The 18,301-nt window shown below is 39.0% G+C and overlaps 1 protein-coding gene across 7 annotated transcripts in view; it reads left to right on the plus strand.

Annotated features, from left to right (window-relative positions):
* Positions 1-18,301, plus strand: part of TSPAN9 (tetraspanin 9) — a 167,100-nt gene that overhangs the window by 65,111 nt on the left and 83,688 nt on the right. For 5 of the 7 annotated variants that reach the window (XM_054654555.2, XM_077174145.1, XM_054654552.2 and 2 more), the window contains one exon: positions 12,106-12,185. The exons of 1 other annotated variant lie outside the window; for it this stretch is intronic. In XM_054654555.2, coding sequence (XP_054510530.1) covers positions 12,123-12,185 — 63 coding nt within the window. In that variant the 5' untranslated portion in view covers positions 12,106-12,122. Of the gene's footprint in view, positions 1-11,187; positions 12,186-18,301 lie in introns of those variants that run through there. One more of the 7 variants, XM_077174144.1, reaches the window with a different exon arrangement.

The following is an 18,301-nucleotide window of genomic DNA, read 5'->3' on the forward strand; positions in this document are numbered from 1 at the left end:
CATATTACAGTTTCCAGAACTTTTCAATGTATGGGGCAGAAAGCATTCAAGTTGATTTAAAAGTAAAAAACATAGGGAACTGAGATGACTTAATCTAGCAATCCTTGGAATACTAGAAACATGGGATTTCAGAGTGCAGTTCATGCAGTCAGGTTGGGTTGGAATCTTGTGTGTTTCAAGTACTTTGTTTCTTCTGGAAGTGACAAACCTGCAGAATCTTTTCATGATTTTATCGACCAAATTTCTTTGCTTCAGCTTGTAGAAGGGAGGAGCCCCATTACTGATGAACGTTTAATATAACATCTTCCATGCTGTTGGAATAGAAACACGAAGTATTATACACGACAGGCCTGTAATAAAACCATTGGCACAGAAGTGGGGGAGGAAGGAGTGAGATACGCTCAATTTAGGAAAGTTGTGTTTCAGGTATGGGATGAGATTGAGTTCATAAAACTCTTCTGAAAAGTGTCTGGGTGGCTTGAGAGAATTTCTGTTACTTCTGAGCAAATGTTTGGCTGGAAAGGGACAAGTGCAACATAAGAAATGAGTATATGAGAAAAATAATACAGGAGAAGAACCAATCAGCTGGATAAAATCCAGGGAATTTTTCATTTTGGGGGCACTCATGTCCACACCTGCATGTATCTGTTTTATAGACATGGTGATCGTAGAGTTAAAACAACAACAAAAGCAAACAAAACATCACCAATGGATTATATTATTTCAGATTTACTATTAGCTTGCTCTCCTGAAGGGAAGAAGTCTGGAAAGTCTTTTCAGTAAATTAGTTTAGATTTAAAATTACTCTAGACTTGGACATTCAGGAGAGGAGAGAAAGTTCAAACACATATTCGTGCTATGGGCATCAAATTTGACTCCTAAAAGGCATATTTGGACCCAAACTAAAGCTGTCTCCCCTAACATGATACTGCATTTTGCAAGCCTTTAGTTTCATTCATGTTGTTTAAAACCCCATCTGGATGCACACCATTTGCTAAGCATCTATGGCCGTGTATTTTTGATAGATTCCCCTGAACCAGTCTGCAGAGCAGAGCGTGAAACATCATGTTGGTTGCTTCTGAAATAAAATGCCAGCATCCCAATTAATTTTTAAATGGAAAATATCTGCCTGTGATGAATTTATGAAGTGCAGCTTCTAAAGGCCAATTGATATTTCATACAATAGCTGCTGGATACTTGTGGCACACCTAAGCAGATCAGAGCAGACTGAATGACACAAATAGTTTCCCCCTACAAAAGACTTTTCTTTTTTTTTTTTTTTTTGCCTTTCAGATGCCTCCATGAGCAATTTTTGGAACATTCTTAGTTTCTGACTGCTGATCAAGGGTATCTATCTTGGTTTTCTCATCTCTGAGAGACAGTGATGATACAATTAAACTTTTTCAAAATGAAGTGAATGTGGGCTTGGCTTTTGGGAAAGAGTCAAACATGCTTGCATCCATTCTTTATACCCCATATTAGGCTCTGAATGTCTGGTATTGCAACTAGCACACAGCATTCTCTCCAAGTGTAAATGAGTCCTCCATAATGCAGATAAGGTCATAAATATGATGTTTTCCCATTATATGTCTGCCTTTACAAAAGGTTGTTAAGTAGCTCCTACTGTAGGTCAGGGAATTTAACTGCTGGATAGATTTTTGTGACTTGACAGGCAGGGTCATGTCAAACTGGTTTTCCCCCCCTTTTCTTTCTTTTCCTCCTTTGTCATTTTAAGTCTCTCACACCCTTATAACAAGAGCTGACACCAATCAGAAAGCTCATGAACAGCAGCAGTGTTACATAAACCTGCTGGATTATAGTAAGAGGGTTACCTTGTTTTCATTATTCCACCCTTTCTTGTATCTCATGCAGAATAGATGAGAACCATTTAGCCTCGTTCTTGTGAGATGAGTAGGGTGGCTAAAATATCTGCCTCCTCTTGGGATTTAAATCTGACTCTGTTGTTGGCAAAGCAAAAAGCATTAATTGCATGACTGCTACGTTACAGGCACATCCTATTTTAAATGTTGAAGTTGACCACATCCTACAGTGTTGCCATACAACGTGCTAGAAACTTCATTGTGAAGATAAATAAGCTTTACTGCAAGAGCAGATACAGATGGTCAAATGTGACTATTTTTATAAATTTAAAGAGCTTCAAGACAGGAAGGAGACTGTGAACTTTGCTCAGGCTAGGTGTTTTGGAAGTTTGTTGAAAGGCATAGAAATGAACCCAACTCAAATCAGCAGGATGGAATGTGGCTGTTCTGCAGTGCTTTGATCAGAACTTGAGAAGTGCTGTTAATGGCAGTGAAGGCCATTTACCTTGAATTACTCAAAATCTGTTTCTTATGATTCAGAAACATCTGCCTTGAAAGAAAAAAGGAGCTATGAGATAGGAATTGTTAGGCTATGTAGCTTGGTGTCACAGTTGATAGACTGTGGTCAGGAAGGGCCAGGAGTAGACTGAGGACTGAATGGCTGTAGAGACTAGACCCCACCTTTGTTTCCAGACATTTCTACCCAGAGTCACACTGGGGGCCCAGCACAGGAGAACCTGGTACTGTGACATGAAGTCAGCCCTCTCTGATGCCAGCTTCATCTGTGAGGCCACTGGCTCTGGGCAGATACTTAATAAATTCAATTGGTGGTGTGACTCCTCTCTGGAAGCTGTCCCTCTTTGACCTGAAGGTGGGACTTGGGGTTAGGTTTTGGTTGGAAATGCTGCTGGAAGACAGCCCTTTGATAACTCACAGACATGTGAGGTGATGATGCTGCAGTAAGGCATTCAGTCTGCCACTTCCAGTGAGTCTGAGGTTGGAGGCTTGCGCTGGTGATGAGTAGCTGCCCATTGAAGACATCTGGGTCTCTGCCAGCCCTGACACAGTGGTTTTAAATGTCCCCATTCATGGAATGACACCTGTTTGTGTTTAAGTGCCAAAAAAGGAATATTTTAGCAATGAAGGAATTCATTCAATTGTGAAAGGAATGTGCTTAGAAATGTTCCTTCATGGCATAACTGAGCAGGTTTCAGAGATGTGTGCTGCCTTTTAAAAAGGAATGCTTACATCATTCTCTTGGTTCTTTCTTCACATGGAGCCATTTGTATGAGGGTTTTTTCAATTTGTTGGTTTTTAAGTTTAATAGTTCTGTTAATACATAGACACCAGCTGTCAGTTAATTCAAAACAGCAGACTGCTAGTGAAAGATAGCCTCTTTGGAACAGATGTTAGAGAAAATCCACCTGATTTTGTTCAAGAGACTTGTACACGTTGGACACAGTTACAAGAGTTATTGTATTAATGAAATCCTGCTGCACCATCCAAGAGAAATAAGGGATATCATCTCTCATGATAGGCAAAAGCCTATCTAGCTAGCTTTCTTTAATCTGTAGTCAATATAGGAGATGTAAAAACCTAAACTGTCATTTAAAGTGGGAGTGGAAGAGAAGCACTCAGATCATGTACTTTACCTCTGCAAAAAATAGGTGTTAAATAAGAAGAATCCTTTTCAGTTCCTCGCCCCTGCTTTCTTTTTTTGGTCTTTAATTTTTAAAGCATGGTTTTGGAGATCTGTTTTGGGATGTTTACTCACACAGTAGTGTCGAGGATGTGATGCTGCTGCCTTCCTGACTCTGGAAGGACTTTCTGGGCCCTCAATCTTATTTTCTCTGTATGCAAAGTAAACAACATTTCCCTGCATACACTTTTTTTTTTTTTAATGTGTGTACTGGATGGAGACAGCAGTTTGTGCCACACATTAATGGATGGCCAAGAGTTGATTTGGATTATGTCAGCATCTTTACAAAGACTCCCTCTTTTGAGGGTGGTCTTCCTGGTGACTTTACAAGGAATCAGTATTAGACTTATATCACTGTAGTGAGAAAACTCCCTTTCTTCTACAGGTAAGATACAGATTTAAACTACAAGTGTTTTCCTGTTAAGCTTGGAAAAGTTCAACATTTTCAGAACCAAATTTTGAATTTTCAGAGTCAAAATTTGAATCTGAAATAGAAAAGCAGAATGGGGATGATGGAAGAATGTCTATTGAATCTGAGTAACTTCACTTTCATTAAGATGTTGATAGAAACAGAATTGATTAAATTTATTTTGAATCTGAACATTGACTCTTGTCCTTTAAAAAGGAGATCTTTTCATCAGCAGATTGGGAAAGATTATGGTAGAAACGTAGCTCAATTAGAAAGAAGCCCAAGATGGTTAACTGAAATTATTAGGGAGTCAGAGAATTTTCAACAACATGACGTGCTGAAAAGTGCTTAGTTTAATGAAGGACAATAACATAGGATGTAATAGAGGATTACAAACTAATGAATTATGGGATGAGGATGAATATCCAGACAGAGGATAAAGCTGGAAAGCTTAATTATGATAGTGAATAAGAGGAAGATGCTGGGTTTTTTTAACATGATGCATATCTGTAGAACTCACTGCCCTAAAATATTGAGGTTAAGTTCTTGGCAGAATTAAGGATTAACTGTTGATGGAGATGAAAAAGTGTATTCATTGTTATGGAAGATGAGATAAACACCCTGTAATTAAAAGGGATTCAGATTCTTAAGCTAAAAGTCATAAACAGACTGTTCCAAAGCATCTGTTAAGCTCTGCTGCCTGGTAGGATAGACCTATCTGCTTGGGCACATGCTGTTCTTTTTGCCCTCATATTTCCTATTTTCTCTCACCTGCTAGAGGGAGAATTGGTAAGGTAGTTTTGGGAGTTCAGGAAAAAAACCCAGTTTGTGGTTTTTTTTCCCCCTCAGAGCCAGCTGTTTATGTCTGTTTTTCTGTTTGGAGATTAGACTGTGTGCGGGTTGACTTTCTCTACGTATGCACACTGCCAAGCCCAGGGAGACTCTGATTTCCAGATTTCTTAGAAACAAACAATAAATAGACTCTCTGGATTTTAGTTCGTAAAGGTGAAACTTACAATGGTGAATTGTAGTCTAACATAGTATTTACAGTACTTCTTTCAGATCTAACATATTTCATTATGTTTGTGAAGTGAAAACCAAACCCCAGAAGATCCCTGTATATATTGCAAATGTTTTGATTTAAAAGCTTAAACGTTGGTAGCAGGATTTCCGTTTTCTCTTCTGTTTTTCTGTTGTTTTGGAAACTCAGACATTCTTTTTGCTCAATCTGAGAGCCCCTGAGGAACAACTGGGACAACACACCAAAGGTGTGACATAATAAAAATTTCTTAGCTTTTGGACCTCATATTGCATTTTAATCTGCATGCCCCACATCTCCTGTGCATTAGCGTATCACCTCATCATCTGTAATTGACCACTGTGGGTTAAGGTTCCTGACATGATTTACAGCTAACTTCTCTATACAATTTGGAGACAGAATCTTATTCTGTCCCTGGTGTGAAATCCTAAATGAGAAGTCTCAGCCATATGCACATTATTACCAATAAATGATTTTTAGTGGAAATCCCAGGGACCAAATGACACTGAGTGTTTGGCTCAGTGGAAAGTCTTACAACAGGATCTTGTTTTCTTGGTCATCCAGTCAGTGAGGACCCCATATTAGAAGGATAAACTTGTCTCACTGGGATATATTAATATAAACTAGTAAGTATTAATTTAGGCCATTCAAAGAGATTTTACCTTTTTTTACCTCTTTACCCTAGGGAGGCAAGGAGTGTTACTCATCAGAGGCAACCAGGAGCTGCTGTGCTCTTGTTTTTGTCATAGAAACAGATTAATTCGTTTCCTTTCCAGTAACAATGTCAAGAAGTATAATTTCTCTTGGTGAATTCAGGACTAATGGAGGTGGGTGTTGGATTGAGGTGCCTAGACACTCAATTCCTCTGTCTGTAAGAAAAGATTCTTTACCCACAGATCTCAAACTCAGTGCCTCCTCAGGGGTGCTCCTTCACAAAGTTCCTGCATCCCAGAGTGCTGTCTCACTCCTGTCTCTCTGCAAGCCCTCCTTTTCTTCAGCCATGCCAATACTAGGTAGAGTCCCAGAACATGGAGTTCAGCCTCCGAAAATCCATCTGAGCACCCTGATTTTCCTTCCAGCTTATGCTGTATGCATATCTACCTATTCCAGATCCTCTTACCTGGCCTCTGGAGCTGGCTTTCTTCTGCAGGAGGAATTGAGGATCAGGTGATGCCTTTTGGATGCTTTTAGTTGTGCTAGAATGTGAAGAGAGAAGGGCATGAGGTTGTTGCCTCTCACAAAACATTGGGATTGTTTGCTGGTCAGGTCACAGGCACCAGCTGTGAGTAAGCCTGTTTCTTAATGAATCCAATCTCCCCCTCCATCAGCTGTCTGTCCACTAAGTGCCAAAGGAAATGGTGGTTTTCTGACCATAAGAGAAATGGCTGCTCCTCATGCTAGTAGGGAAACTAAGTGTGCATTCCACTCTTCTCTGAACACTTGGTAGTGATTCTTTTTTAGCATTTGTATCAAACAAGCTGTTCATATGGGCTCTAAATAACGTGTGAAGCTATGATCAGTGATTGGAGACTCCAAAGCTGAAGTTACAGTAGTTCTGTCTGTTTCTAATGGAATACTTCTCTTAGTGGAAAATGATTGTATGTCAAGGGTGAAATATGGTTTGGGCTATTTGGATCTAAGAAACATAGGCAGATTTCAAAACTTGTCTACCACACAAAGTTGCGCTTGAAATCTACCTTGTTTTTGTCCAATCCCATGGTCGGCAGAATACTTTGGATTTACAACATCCAAGCTGGAGATTGGCAGGCCCCAGGATGTGTATTACAGCTGTCAGAGCATCCAGGTTTTTGGTTATAAATTCTGCAGCATTGGGAGACCTCAGAACTCCAGGCATTTTAACTTGCTGAGGTCTGTAAACTTTTTGGCATGAAACCAAGAGCATGAAGACCTGAGAACCCCATGGTTTTGTCTCTCATGTGATCCTAATCTCAGTTCTATTCTTTGGGCATTCTTTTCCCTTTAAGCTTATTCCGTGATCAGTGTTGGTTTGGTGTTTATTTTAATCTGAGCTTCCAGCTGTATGCAACTTTATGCCAGTTGTAAGCTGTTATTTTCAACTTTTGTTCCGTATCTCCTTCTCATGGACTTCCAGGATTCAGAGCAGTGACTGGAAAGATGTAGTTACTGAGTTTATACCCAGCAATCTCTGTTCTTTGCCTATCTAATGTACCCTGAGGAAGGCTTGTAAAATTGAGTTCCTGGTCAATACAATTCGAAAGAAAAGACTGAATTTAAGAACCATATCCTTTCAACACATGGTAGCATATGCATTTGTTCATCTCTCTGCAGGGCTCAGTATTGTTCTGAAGTCATGGGGCAGCATTACTAAAACTCGTGATTTGAAAAATAATTAATTTGAGAATGGTGCAGTGGTTAGTGAGCTAGCTGAAGATGTGTGAGGCACAGATTTGGTTTGCTTCTCTGCCAGCAGTTTCCTATTCATCCTCAGCAAACATCTTGGTCCTCGAATTCTCCATATTTAAAATAGTGACAGTAGCATTATCCTACCTAATAGACATTGCAAGATAAAATATATAATGAGGTGTTAAATGGCTTGTGTACCATGGTGACTGGAGTTTTTCCTTTTTAAAAAACCCATAGAGTTTCATATTTCATTTTCAGGAATCATGGGAGACATAAAACAAGCCTAAGATATTTTTGCTCAGCCTTCAGTATTTTTTCCTGTTCTTTCCTGTTGTAATCCCTCTCCCTCTCACTGGGTCAGCAATCTCACTGAAGGGGAATGTCAAGTGAAATTGATTTGAGACTTTTGAAAGGGGGAAAAAAGTTCATTTTTTTCTATATTGCTGAGGTACCTTTTATAACTGTATTAGGTGTTTTAAAATCTTTGTTTATAAATATGTTTATAAATTGGTCAGCTTTTCCTGTTTTGCAGCACGATTCCTCAAGCCAGTTGTGCAAGAACAGCTGAGGAGGGCAGAAACAAACAGGGGTTCGGGAGCACTGTAGCTGGGTGTAATTGGCACTGAGGTTCTGGTGAGATTAAACTACAGGTTGACAAAAAAGATTAAATAATTTTTTAAAAATTGTGAAATTCACAAAGAAATGAAGATGCTGGGATGTGTGCTTTGGGCACTATGGTGGACTATTCCCAGGAGGGAGCCAAATAAATCAGTTTCAGTAGGAGAGCCAGCCTATGCTTTTTGACCATATTAATAATATTCCTCATTTCCACTTTTTGGCTACACCCATTAATTGAATCATGACATCAGTCTTCATACCTGCTATCTGAAAGTGGCCTACATTTTTACCCTTAATATTTGGAAGAGCCATTTAAATGCAAAGGATTGTTTATTGCCTTGTCCCAGGTATATACACGTGGGACTGAAATTATTTTCTTGATGTGAAGGCATCACTCAGCAACAAAATTCTGTGATTCAGTAATCAAACATTAATGAAGTACAGAGTGAGCTTTTGAATGTTTTTCATGCCCTGATTACTAAACAGAGTTAAGATCTGTAGTGAAGCAAAATGTGTTTGTCCTCACGCTGAGGTTGTGCTGTTGAGTGGAACCCTGAAAGGTGCTGTTGCCACGCAGCAACACCTTCTGCTGAAGTCTCAGTCAGAGGCAGAGTTGAGTGCAATGGCTGGTCAAAACACAGCTGGATGGACTGTTACAGCTTTTTCACCATCTATTTTTTCAGCAAGTAAGCAGCCCTGTGTGGTTTATTAACTGAGTACCTGAGCACTGAGTTGGAGTTGCAGCAGCAGGAAGTGGCTTCTAATCTGTAAAGATACACCATGGCTGCAAATTCGAGTGGCTGAAGGTTACTGAGGCTTGTAAAGTCTCCCTGGTGGCCACAGCATAACCATAAGAGAGTCATATGTTTTCTTGCTACACAGCAGGAGGAGAGGCTGATCTGGAGCCGTGTTTTCCCCACTGCTCGTTGCTCAGGTCTGGATTTTTAAGCTGTCTGTTGACTTTATATGTGTCTTTGCTTGGGACTGTTCTGAAGTACAAACTGTGCTGTAGACCGATGATGAAGATCTCTTAATGGAAGGTACATTAGAGGTAATGGTGCAGTAAACCAGTATTTTACAGTATTTGGAGGTATAAATAGAAAACAGGAAAACTTCATTAAGTTCTAATAATGAAAACTTGAAAAAAAAAGGTTGGAGGTATAGTTGGTTTGCTTTTTTTTTTTTCCTAACCATCAGTAAAAAGTTTCCACTATTTACAAACTATGAGAGTATTTGTGAAATTTTTTTGCTTATTACAGAATATTCTTTTAATTTTTTTAACCTTGAGGAGGGCGGATTAATTATTTTTGTCATGTACTTTCAATGGGAAGGCAAATATTTATATTGCGCTAATTTTCACAAGTGCACAGCAATTTTTTTTTTCTGTAGCTAGTCTAAGTCAGTGTAAATTTTATGGCAAACCAAAGGGTGGAAAAACTAAAAAGCTAAAAATGCTTTAAAGTACTTGTGTGTTCTCACAATTTTTTGGCTGAGAGCTCAGTTTTGTATGACAAGTGAATACCGCTGAAAATATCTAGCTGCAGCATTGGTTTGCAGTGGTACAACTTTACACTTCCAGTAAGTGAATTTCAAACAGAAGAAGAGTCTTCTAAATTCATACTCAGACATTTGCCTTGTGTTCCAGTGTGAGTTATCCTGCAGGCTCTGGTGTTTGAGGCAGGTACCTGGCTGTGACCTGCAAGTTGCTTCCATGTGTTTTGCTGAGAAGGTTGCTGCTTGATAACTGCTTATGGTGAAGTTCGTACATGCACTGTAGACATGTGTAGAAATGCCCATTCTACTTTGGTCATGGCTAATTTATCTTTTTTTACTTGGGAGTTTTGTGTGTAGCTTTTTCTGTTTGCACAGTGCTGAGCAGTCATCCTGCTGTCGTCTTTCTGACAGACACATCTGATGCAGGGAGCTTTGAAATTACTTTTGAAAAGCAAAGTGAACAAACATTGTTGATATGGGCTTGGACCTGCCTGTTGTTAAAATCTTACTTTAGAGCAGAAAAGGTGAGAGAGATATTACACATGCAAATACTGGGTATTTAATGTACTTTATTGATGGAGGGATCTTTCAGCAGAAAAAAGGCTGTCAAGAAAGGTACAGCACTGCTTTAGGGTGTTGATTCTGATGTTGTTACATAAAAGTTACAGAATCCTTAGGGGCTTTTGGCCATAGATATACAAGATTGAATAAATGTTACATTGTCTTTTTTCAAAGATACTGGAGATAACCATGAACAGTGCATTTTAATGCGCATGTAGAAGGGTCAGCTGAAAATTGCATAAAATTTTGCTTTTCCTGGTAGCCATATTTCCTTCACAGGGGCCTCCTACTGTGGTTTCTTTCTTTACAGAAAGAAAAGAATAACCTGCATTTTAAGTCTGCTATAGCACTTTGCACCATTGGTGTGCTGCTTTTGTGCTTATGACAAAATGACAAATTTGGAAGTATGGGGAGTAGTGACCTGAAGTGCTTCTCTTCCTCCCCTCCAGGCACTCGCATGCATATGCGCAGGCACACGTGCACAGTCGTGCCCTCCCTGTTTCAGAGTCCTAGCAGGCATGTTGCACTCCTCTGTGGAAAAGAAATGTGGCATTTGGGTCAGTGTTTCTAGTTCACAGACAACCTGTGATGTAAGATGGCTTATTGCTGTGCACAACAGGAATCTCTGATGTACTTGTTAAATAGCGTGTAAAGAGCTGCAGGCTTAGATCCCCTTACATTTGGGGAGTTTTAAGAATTGAATGATGACCTCGTAAGAGGCAGCCGCTCTGTCTGGTTAATTATATCACAGGTGATGGTGCTGCATTATGTGCACGTACAGCTGAGATGTGTGCCTAAGCAGTGTATGCTGGGTGCTAGCCTATTCTCATTGCTTGTCCCGTGGGATTTGTTTAAGCCAGAAAAAAATGTAAGTGGCTGTTAATGAGCAGAGAGAGGTTAGCACCTGTCTATCTAATCCATACTTTTTCTGTATTTTATTGCATCGAAGGAATATCACTGCCTAACGGTTCTAGCGCATAAACAGCTAAACAGTACTTGACATTTAAAGAGATTTTCTGTTGTGCACTTGTATAGTCAAGAGTAATTCTAATCCTATTAAAGATATTATGTCATGGAGGCGTGTCCTGGAGGAGAAGGCTTCTGCTAACTGGCCCGATGGAAAGCAGAGGGGAGGGGCGAGCAGGAGGGCGGATTTATTACTCGATAGTTAGGTCAGGGATTTCTGTGGGAAATGCCCAGTGGTTGCAGTTGCTGATGATTTCACGGCAACAGCAGTGAAACACAGAGTGCGCTCCGGTAGCGGGTTACTGAATGAGACACTGCAAATGGGTGGAAAGAAAAAAGACAGCGTGTGAGAGAGAGTCAGAGAGACACAGAGAGGGAAGCTGAGAGCAAGGAAAGTGCTCTGGCTCGAGGAGAGTCTCCCAGGTGTACTGCAGAAGCTTTTTGGAAATGGATGCAAGGACCATCTGCTGCCTATAGATTAGAGGACTGTAGACTAGGAGTGCAGAGAAAGAGCTTATGGCTCTTTTTAATAAAAATCAAAGTTCTGCATAACTGATTCATCAAGATAAATCATGAGTATGCTCTTGCACGGGATATTAATGTATAAATCCATGCTTCAGACAGACAGAGTTCAGCTTTCATTGCTATAAAAAATAAACCCAGCAACAATGCAGTGAATAAATTCTGCAGTGATTATCTGATTTATGTACGAAGAAAAAGAGAAGCAAAGCACAGACAGCTCTTAGCGCACTGTGGCATTTGCAAGGCACTGCATTTAATGCTGAGAGATGCTATACATTAAATCTGACAACTGTGAAAAGAGAGATCATGGAGAAGTCAAGTAGTGAGGATTCTTCAATTCACCGGAGTCCATCTTTGGATAGCAAAGACTCAGATTTTGCTAAACCTTCTACCTCAGGGAGGCAATTTGGTCGAGGTTTTACTGCAGGAGCTTTCTATGGTACAGCTGGATCACGCACACAGAGCCACACTGGGGTCGGAACCGGGACCGGCGCTGGGACTGGAACTGGCGTAAAAAGTGAAAAATACAGTGCACCCAAAGGCAGCAAATACGTGGTCTTTTACCTGGATCTATCCTTTGTTTTCCTTTTAGAATTTAAGAAGTGCAACATGGCAAGAGGCTGCCTGTGTTGTTTGAAATACATGATGTTCCTTTTCAATTTAATATTTTGGGTGAGTACTGCCTTTTCAGTTGCCTTCATCTGTTAGTGTATCCTGTACTGCTGCATTATGTGTATAGTGCATCTTTGAAGCAGTACTGTAAGTTCTCTCCTCCCCTCCCTCTCTCTCATACCTGCTTGGAATATTTTCATTGTTAAACTTGTGTCTATTGGGAAATACACATGCTTTCTGTATCTTTATTGCTACCTGATTGCTGTAGTTTGGCTTCTGATTGCTCAGACTTGCTATTCTAATGTGCTTTCAACTGGGTTATCTAAGAAAGGGCAGAATTGTTGCCCTTTAAGGAAGACCAGAATTATTGTAGCATTAAAATCCTGCAGTGGCTGGATTGTTGCATTCTGTTGTAATACTTGTTTTGAAAAAAGCTTAAGGTTAATTTTTAAAGTATATTTTCATTGTCACTATAAATCTCATTTGCTTTGTGTAAACTTCATTTGACAAAGTGCTTTTTTCATTTGAAGGAAGTTCTGTCCCATTTCTCCAATTAAAAACAGTAAATCATGTATGTTCTGACCTCTTAAGGTCTCAGCATAAATGTAAAATGCCTGGAATGGTGTTTTAATATGGGTTCAGTTTCAGCTGCAATTGCACACATTGGTGTGTGAAGTTGGAGACTTGCACTTGCTTCTCAGGGATCAAAATTGATTTTCCTCCATCAGCCAGGAGGTGTGAGGAGTTGCAACAATGAATGTTTCAGCCAGCAAGTTAAAAGCGTAATGGCTACTTAGAGCAAAGTATTGTCACAACAGGGAAGGGAGAAAATGTTAAGTCTTCTGCCAGCTAAGCATCCTTCAGTACAGTATTTTTAAGGAAATCACAGGCTCATTGAGAACTGAGTATTCATGAATATAACCCAATATGAAAGGGTTTGCTTAGTTTGAAAGCAAAGGTCACTTTTTTCCTGGTGGTTACAAAGCTTGGGCACGTGAACAAAACCATTCATGGTTGTGATCCAGAAACGTACAGTAAGCTTCATAAATAAATGAAAACACCATCCTGGGATTTATTTTGGAAAAAGGGGCATTAGCAGTCCAGTTCAAATAGCTACCTCTGGTGTACAGATATCATTGTTCAAATTAGAAGCCTTACTAGCTGGTTGTCTGTTTATCTTGACCCACTTACTGAAATAACCTCTAAGAGCAAGAGTTAATGGGAGATTTGGTACAGTGTTGAACCGCTCACGCAACAGTGAGCTTTTATCAGTAATAGACTGAAATGCTAGACTGAAATTACTCAACTTGTGGCATCTTACTGAAATAGAAAGATAGAACTGATCACTGAAGAACATCTGATCAAAGTTCACTTATGGTTTTTAATTTTTTTTTCCTTTTCTGTACACATACCCTACTAGACAGTTGCCATATGTAATTTTGGAATAAATAATTTTAACCACACCATATGAATATCAAACTGGCTATTTGGCTCAGTGCTGCATTACTTTGACACCTTGAACTATTTTTTTTTTTCATATATTTATGTGGTGACTAGTTTTAGAAAAGTTTTTATCTGGCCTCATTACTCATGTCCTCTGTGATCTGTTATGTAGGTGTCTCTTACTCCTCACCTCCTTAGATGCAACATCTTTCTTTGTTTTTTTTTCTTCTTCCCAAGCAGCAATTTTCTTGACTCTGCATCAGACCTTCAGAGTCCTTTTTTTTCCCATTCCTTGAACTCACAAGAACATTTCAGACTTCATCTGTGTGCTCATCTCTGTCTGCTCAGCTCCCACTGGACTTTTGTACAAACACATTGCTGCTTAGGTTAAAACTAGCCTACCATCTGGAACAGTTCTCTAGTGTCCTGTGCTTCTTCAGTTCTTACCCTTTTCTCCTAATCCCCTTCACACTCTCCTTACCGTGTCTTTTGTTGTAAGGCTTATATCACTTTTGTTTCTGTTACTAAACTTTATCACCACATCACTAGCCAATATTCTAAAAATGCCTTTTTTTAAAATGTGAACTATGCTATTCAGAATGAAAATAATGCTATGGCCTGGTGAATCTGAGAGATTATTAAAAAATGCTAAATGCAAGATGTTAGGTTCTTTTTAAAGTAGTTTACAACAGACATGTGATCCTTCAGCCTGATTTAAATTGCTCAGAAGTCCTCCCTTCTTAACAGTAGCTGTCTTATACTCAATTTTGCAAGCCAGAATGATGTTTCCATGCATTCTTCCAGTTTTGCTGTATTCTTTTTTTTTCTTTTTTTGACTGTGCTGCTTTATTGTTTGAGACATTCAAATGAGCAACATCATCCTTTGATTCCTGGGAATGCAACTAGAATGAAGCACACTACACTATATGTTTTCTGTGGTTTGCCACATCTCGCTTCATACTTGGAACCTCCACTGGTTCCATCATGAATATATCCAAGAGGTTGTGAATGTTTGACGCTGTGCTCCTAGCTGATGCTGTGCACCTCCAACAACTCGCGCTCCTGCCCTGAACCCTCCTGCTAGCCCAGCAGTGGACTCCCCACACAGCTCTGCCAGTGCACTTTGCTCCTGCCCTGCCCTGAAGCACTCCCTGCTCTTTCCGTCCTATCTTTCTTCTTAACCTACTTTTTCCATTCCCAGGTTTGCCCGTTCTCACTGCTTCCTTCTGAATTTCTGTTAAGAAACCCAAGTCCAAAAACATGAAGCTGTGGCCTGCTCTTGAGCAGGGACTATCATCTTTTACAATGCAAGGTGATTTATTTTTAAAAAGAGAAGCTTCACTTTTAAACATGAAATTTCCTGAACTGTAATTTAAAGCAGAATGAGGCTCCTGGTCTTCAGAGATGAGGAGACACATCGACACTGTTGCCATATAAAATGGTGCTTGTGAGATGCTTCCTCTGAAAATGAACACTGGAGGTGCCCATTGGCATCCCAGCATGCTGGGCATGATTGTTTGGACTGATTCTTTGTGTTGGCTTACAAGAGGATGTTCTTCTGTAGGAAAAGAGGAACCTTTTTCAATCATTTCTTCTTGAGGCAGAGAAATAGGGTCTAATCTGTGCCTCATGGGCAAATGAGCTCTACTCCTCTTTCAGCCTTGCAGCTAACTCATACAGATTGACAACTAATTATATGTGAATATTATATATTACACACATTATTTTTACATATGATGTATTTTACTTATTTTAATGTGTACCCACAGATACTTACGTACAATTGTATGTTTCAAGTGATGGAGAAGTGCAGTAGTCAGTGGATTCTCTCTGCACTTTGTACTTGCTGTTGCTGTGATAACTGACCAAGGGTTGTAGCAAAAATTCACTGTCTGTGAATTTGGTTCAGGGCAAGAAAATACAGCTTTTGAAAATTACTAGCATGTGTATCAGTTAACCGGGAAGAATCACCTATGATTTGTAGAAAGCAAATTTGTCTAAGTGGAGCCTAACAGTAAGTTGGAACAGAAGGTGTTTCTCCACTGAATTACTGAGAGCTTCAGGTATTTCTCTGTGTCCCTCTGATTCTTAACAGTTGTTCATGGCCATCTGGCATTGCTTTCTTTCAGAGATTAGGAAAGTCTGAGCTGAGGGTTAAGGAAGCTTATAGTATTTAATTGTGTGGCTAGGATGATGATTTACACTGAATTCATCCTAAGTGCATAATATGTTTTGCAAAGGGACTGGATGGACAGCTACAAATGTTAATTGATTTAGTTTGCCTTCAAGAATATTTATGTGCTAACATGTGGAGATTGCAAAGTAGCCGATATTGCTCTGCAGAAGAAATAAAGTATTGATTTTTGCTTCTACAGATAGCAGCTAAATTGTCAAAGAAGGTAATCACTAAATATAAACATTAGGGTGTATGTCTTTCTATGGGAGATTTCACTTCATTGTTATTAGAGGAAAGGATTACAATAATTATTTTCACAAAATGCATCAGAAAATATTACTGGTTATAGAAGAAGAAGTTCTATGAGACATGATTAAAAAAAAAAATCACTCATGAAATGAGCCTTTTGTGTGGTCTTAAAATGGAATTTTTGAAATGACTGGCATAAGATACCAAAAAGTCACTAGGGAACTTTGCAAGCGGTCAATGGTCATGGTTACATTTTGTCTTGTTCTATTAATTTAACTTAGGTTAATGAGTCTGCATACAGAAGCATTCATAATAGACATCTTGATAATTTTTACTATTGCTTAATTTTAATATAAAATGCATTTTACTAGGAGCTGTATGGCAAGATTATTAAGGCTGATCTTTCTGATCTTTTGTGTTTCAAGAAGAGCTGAGGAAAAGCTAAGCATAGTCAAGAAAATCCTTAATGGGGTTTATTTTTAAAAGTTTTTAATTTTAAACAACTAAAGAAATCTGATAAGAATAATACCTGTGTATTAATGTTACAATTAAAAGCAGAAGTTATGAGCAGAAGTTACAATTTATTCAAAGTGGAATCAAATATACAAATTCAGTTATTTAATATTTACTTTCAAAGTAAATTTTCTACTAGCATTTTCCTTTTACTGAAACATAAGTTTAGAAGAGAAAAACATGGTCTGGAAACTTGCTGGTCAAATACAGCAAAATTTTCCCTAATGCTCTGTAATTACAATAATGGATAAAGACTGTTGCTCCTGGATAATATTTTTCTGCATTAATTATTTGTGCAATTTAATCTTAGAGCGGGAGTAATTAATACTTTTTTCTGTAGATTAAAACCAATATTGTGCATTTACCAATGAGCATAAAGACAGTAGTAGAGCAGCCATGCAGGCCACTTATACTCAAGTCTCAGATCATACTAAAAGAGAAGGGAGCATGCCCATTCTCTGGGTCTGGCTGCTGTCAAAGCTCTTGGTACTGTAAAGCAGCTAACAACTTTAGAATGGTTTGCATAAGGTAATCCATACTTATTTATGCCAAACTGGAATAAGTAATATAGTGCACTGTTTAGTTTGAAGTACAAAGCTTGAATGCCTAACTGAATCTGTTGGACAGACAGTTAAATCATGTGAAGAGACTTTGACCCTACAAATAACTGAAAATTAATCTCTGAGGTTTAAAAGGGGTGGACAGTTTGTCCTTTAAATCAGAACAAAATTGCTAACGACAAACAGCTTTGGAAGCGACACACATTAAATTTCTCTCTCTTTTGTTGCCCTCCCGCTGGCTGCATTATCTGATAGTCTCCATTTTCTCACACAGGGGATAATGACAAAGAGAGACAGTCAGTGACCCTGGGATGCTTGTCTCTTGACATAATAAGTGATATTTACTTCTGTTGTATTTTCACTCTAATGACATAAGTGTGGTGACAGTTGTGGTACAATCCTGTGAAAATAAGACTATCCAAAAACACCCAACCAACCAAAAACAAACAGAAAAATCCCATACAAACAACCCCTCCCCCCAACCAAAAAAAAACCCATATCAAAAACCAAAGAGAAACCAGCAAGACAGTGAATTCTGGAAAAGCTAATGTTTTCAGTGACACTAGCTGGAGAATTCTTGTTTTTTTCTGATAGGAATTTGAGAAGCTGTGAAAAGATCCCGGCTATTAGTTTTAGTTTCCTATCCAAATGGTGTAGTACTGTTGCTGTCCCTATGGAAACATGCACCTTGGTGGGGGAGAACTATTAGAAAAACATTTTAGCATGACAATGTTTTGGCTGGGAGGAGAAGGAAATGTAATATTGAGTTCAAACAGTGTGGTGTCCTAATGAATGTGAGGTAAATTAAGTCCATTTGTAACCAGCATGATGACATTACAGAATAATATTAAAACGTTATTGGAGACCTGAGACTAGTTTTAATTTAAAATATTGAATTTTGCTTGAGAGCTGAGTAAACACTGATTAATCCTGGCGGTGAGGGCCTCAAACCTCGTTTTAGGGTCTAAGCTATTGCAACTTGAAAGACAAGACATGAGATTCAGCATTTTTTGCAGTGTTCCTCTCACTAACTACTCTTTGCTAGCACTATATTTTATTTAGGTTGTTTTGGTTTTATTTTTTTAGATGCGGGGGATTTTAAAATTATTTTGGTTTTTCTTCAGTGTGGAAGTGTTTTAATTCTAGCTGTTGGTAGGTGTGAGAGCCATTTGTGTCTGTTATTTTGGATAAACAACGAGTTGATTCATCACTCAGGCAGACTTGTACATAACTGC

Source organism: Agelaius phoeniceus, chromosome 2 (assembly GCF_051311805.1).
Source record: "Agelaius phoeniceus isolate bAgePho1 chromosome 2, bAgePho1.hap1, whole genome shotgun sequence".
NCBI classification, from domain to species: domain Eukaryota; kingdom Metazoa; phylum Chordata; class Aves; order Passeriformes; family Icteridae; genus Agelaius; species Agelaius phoeniceus.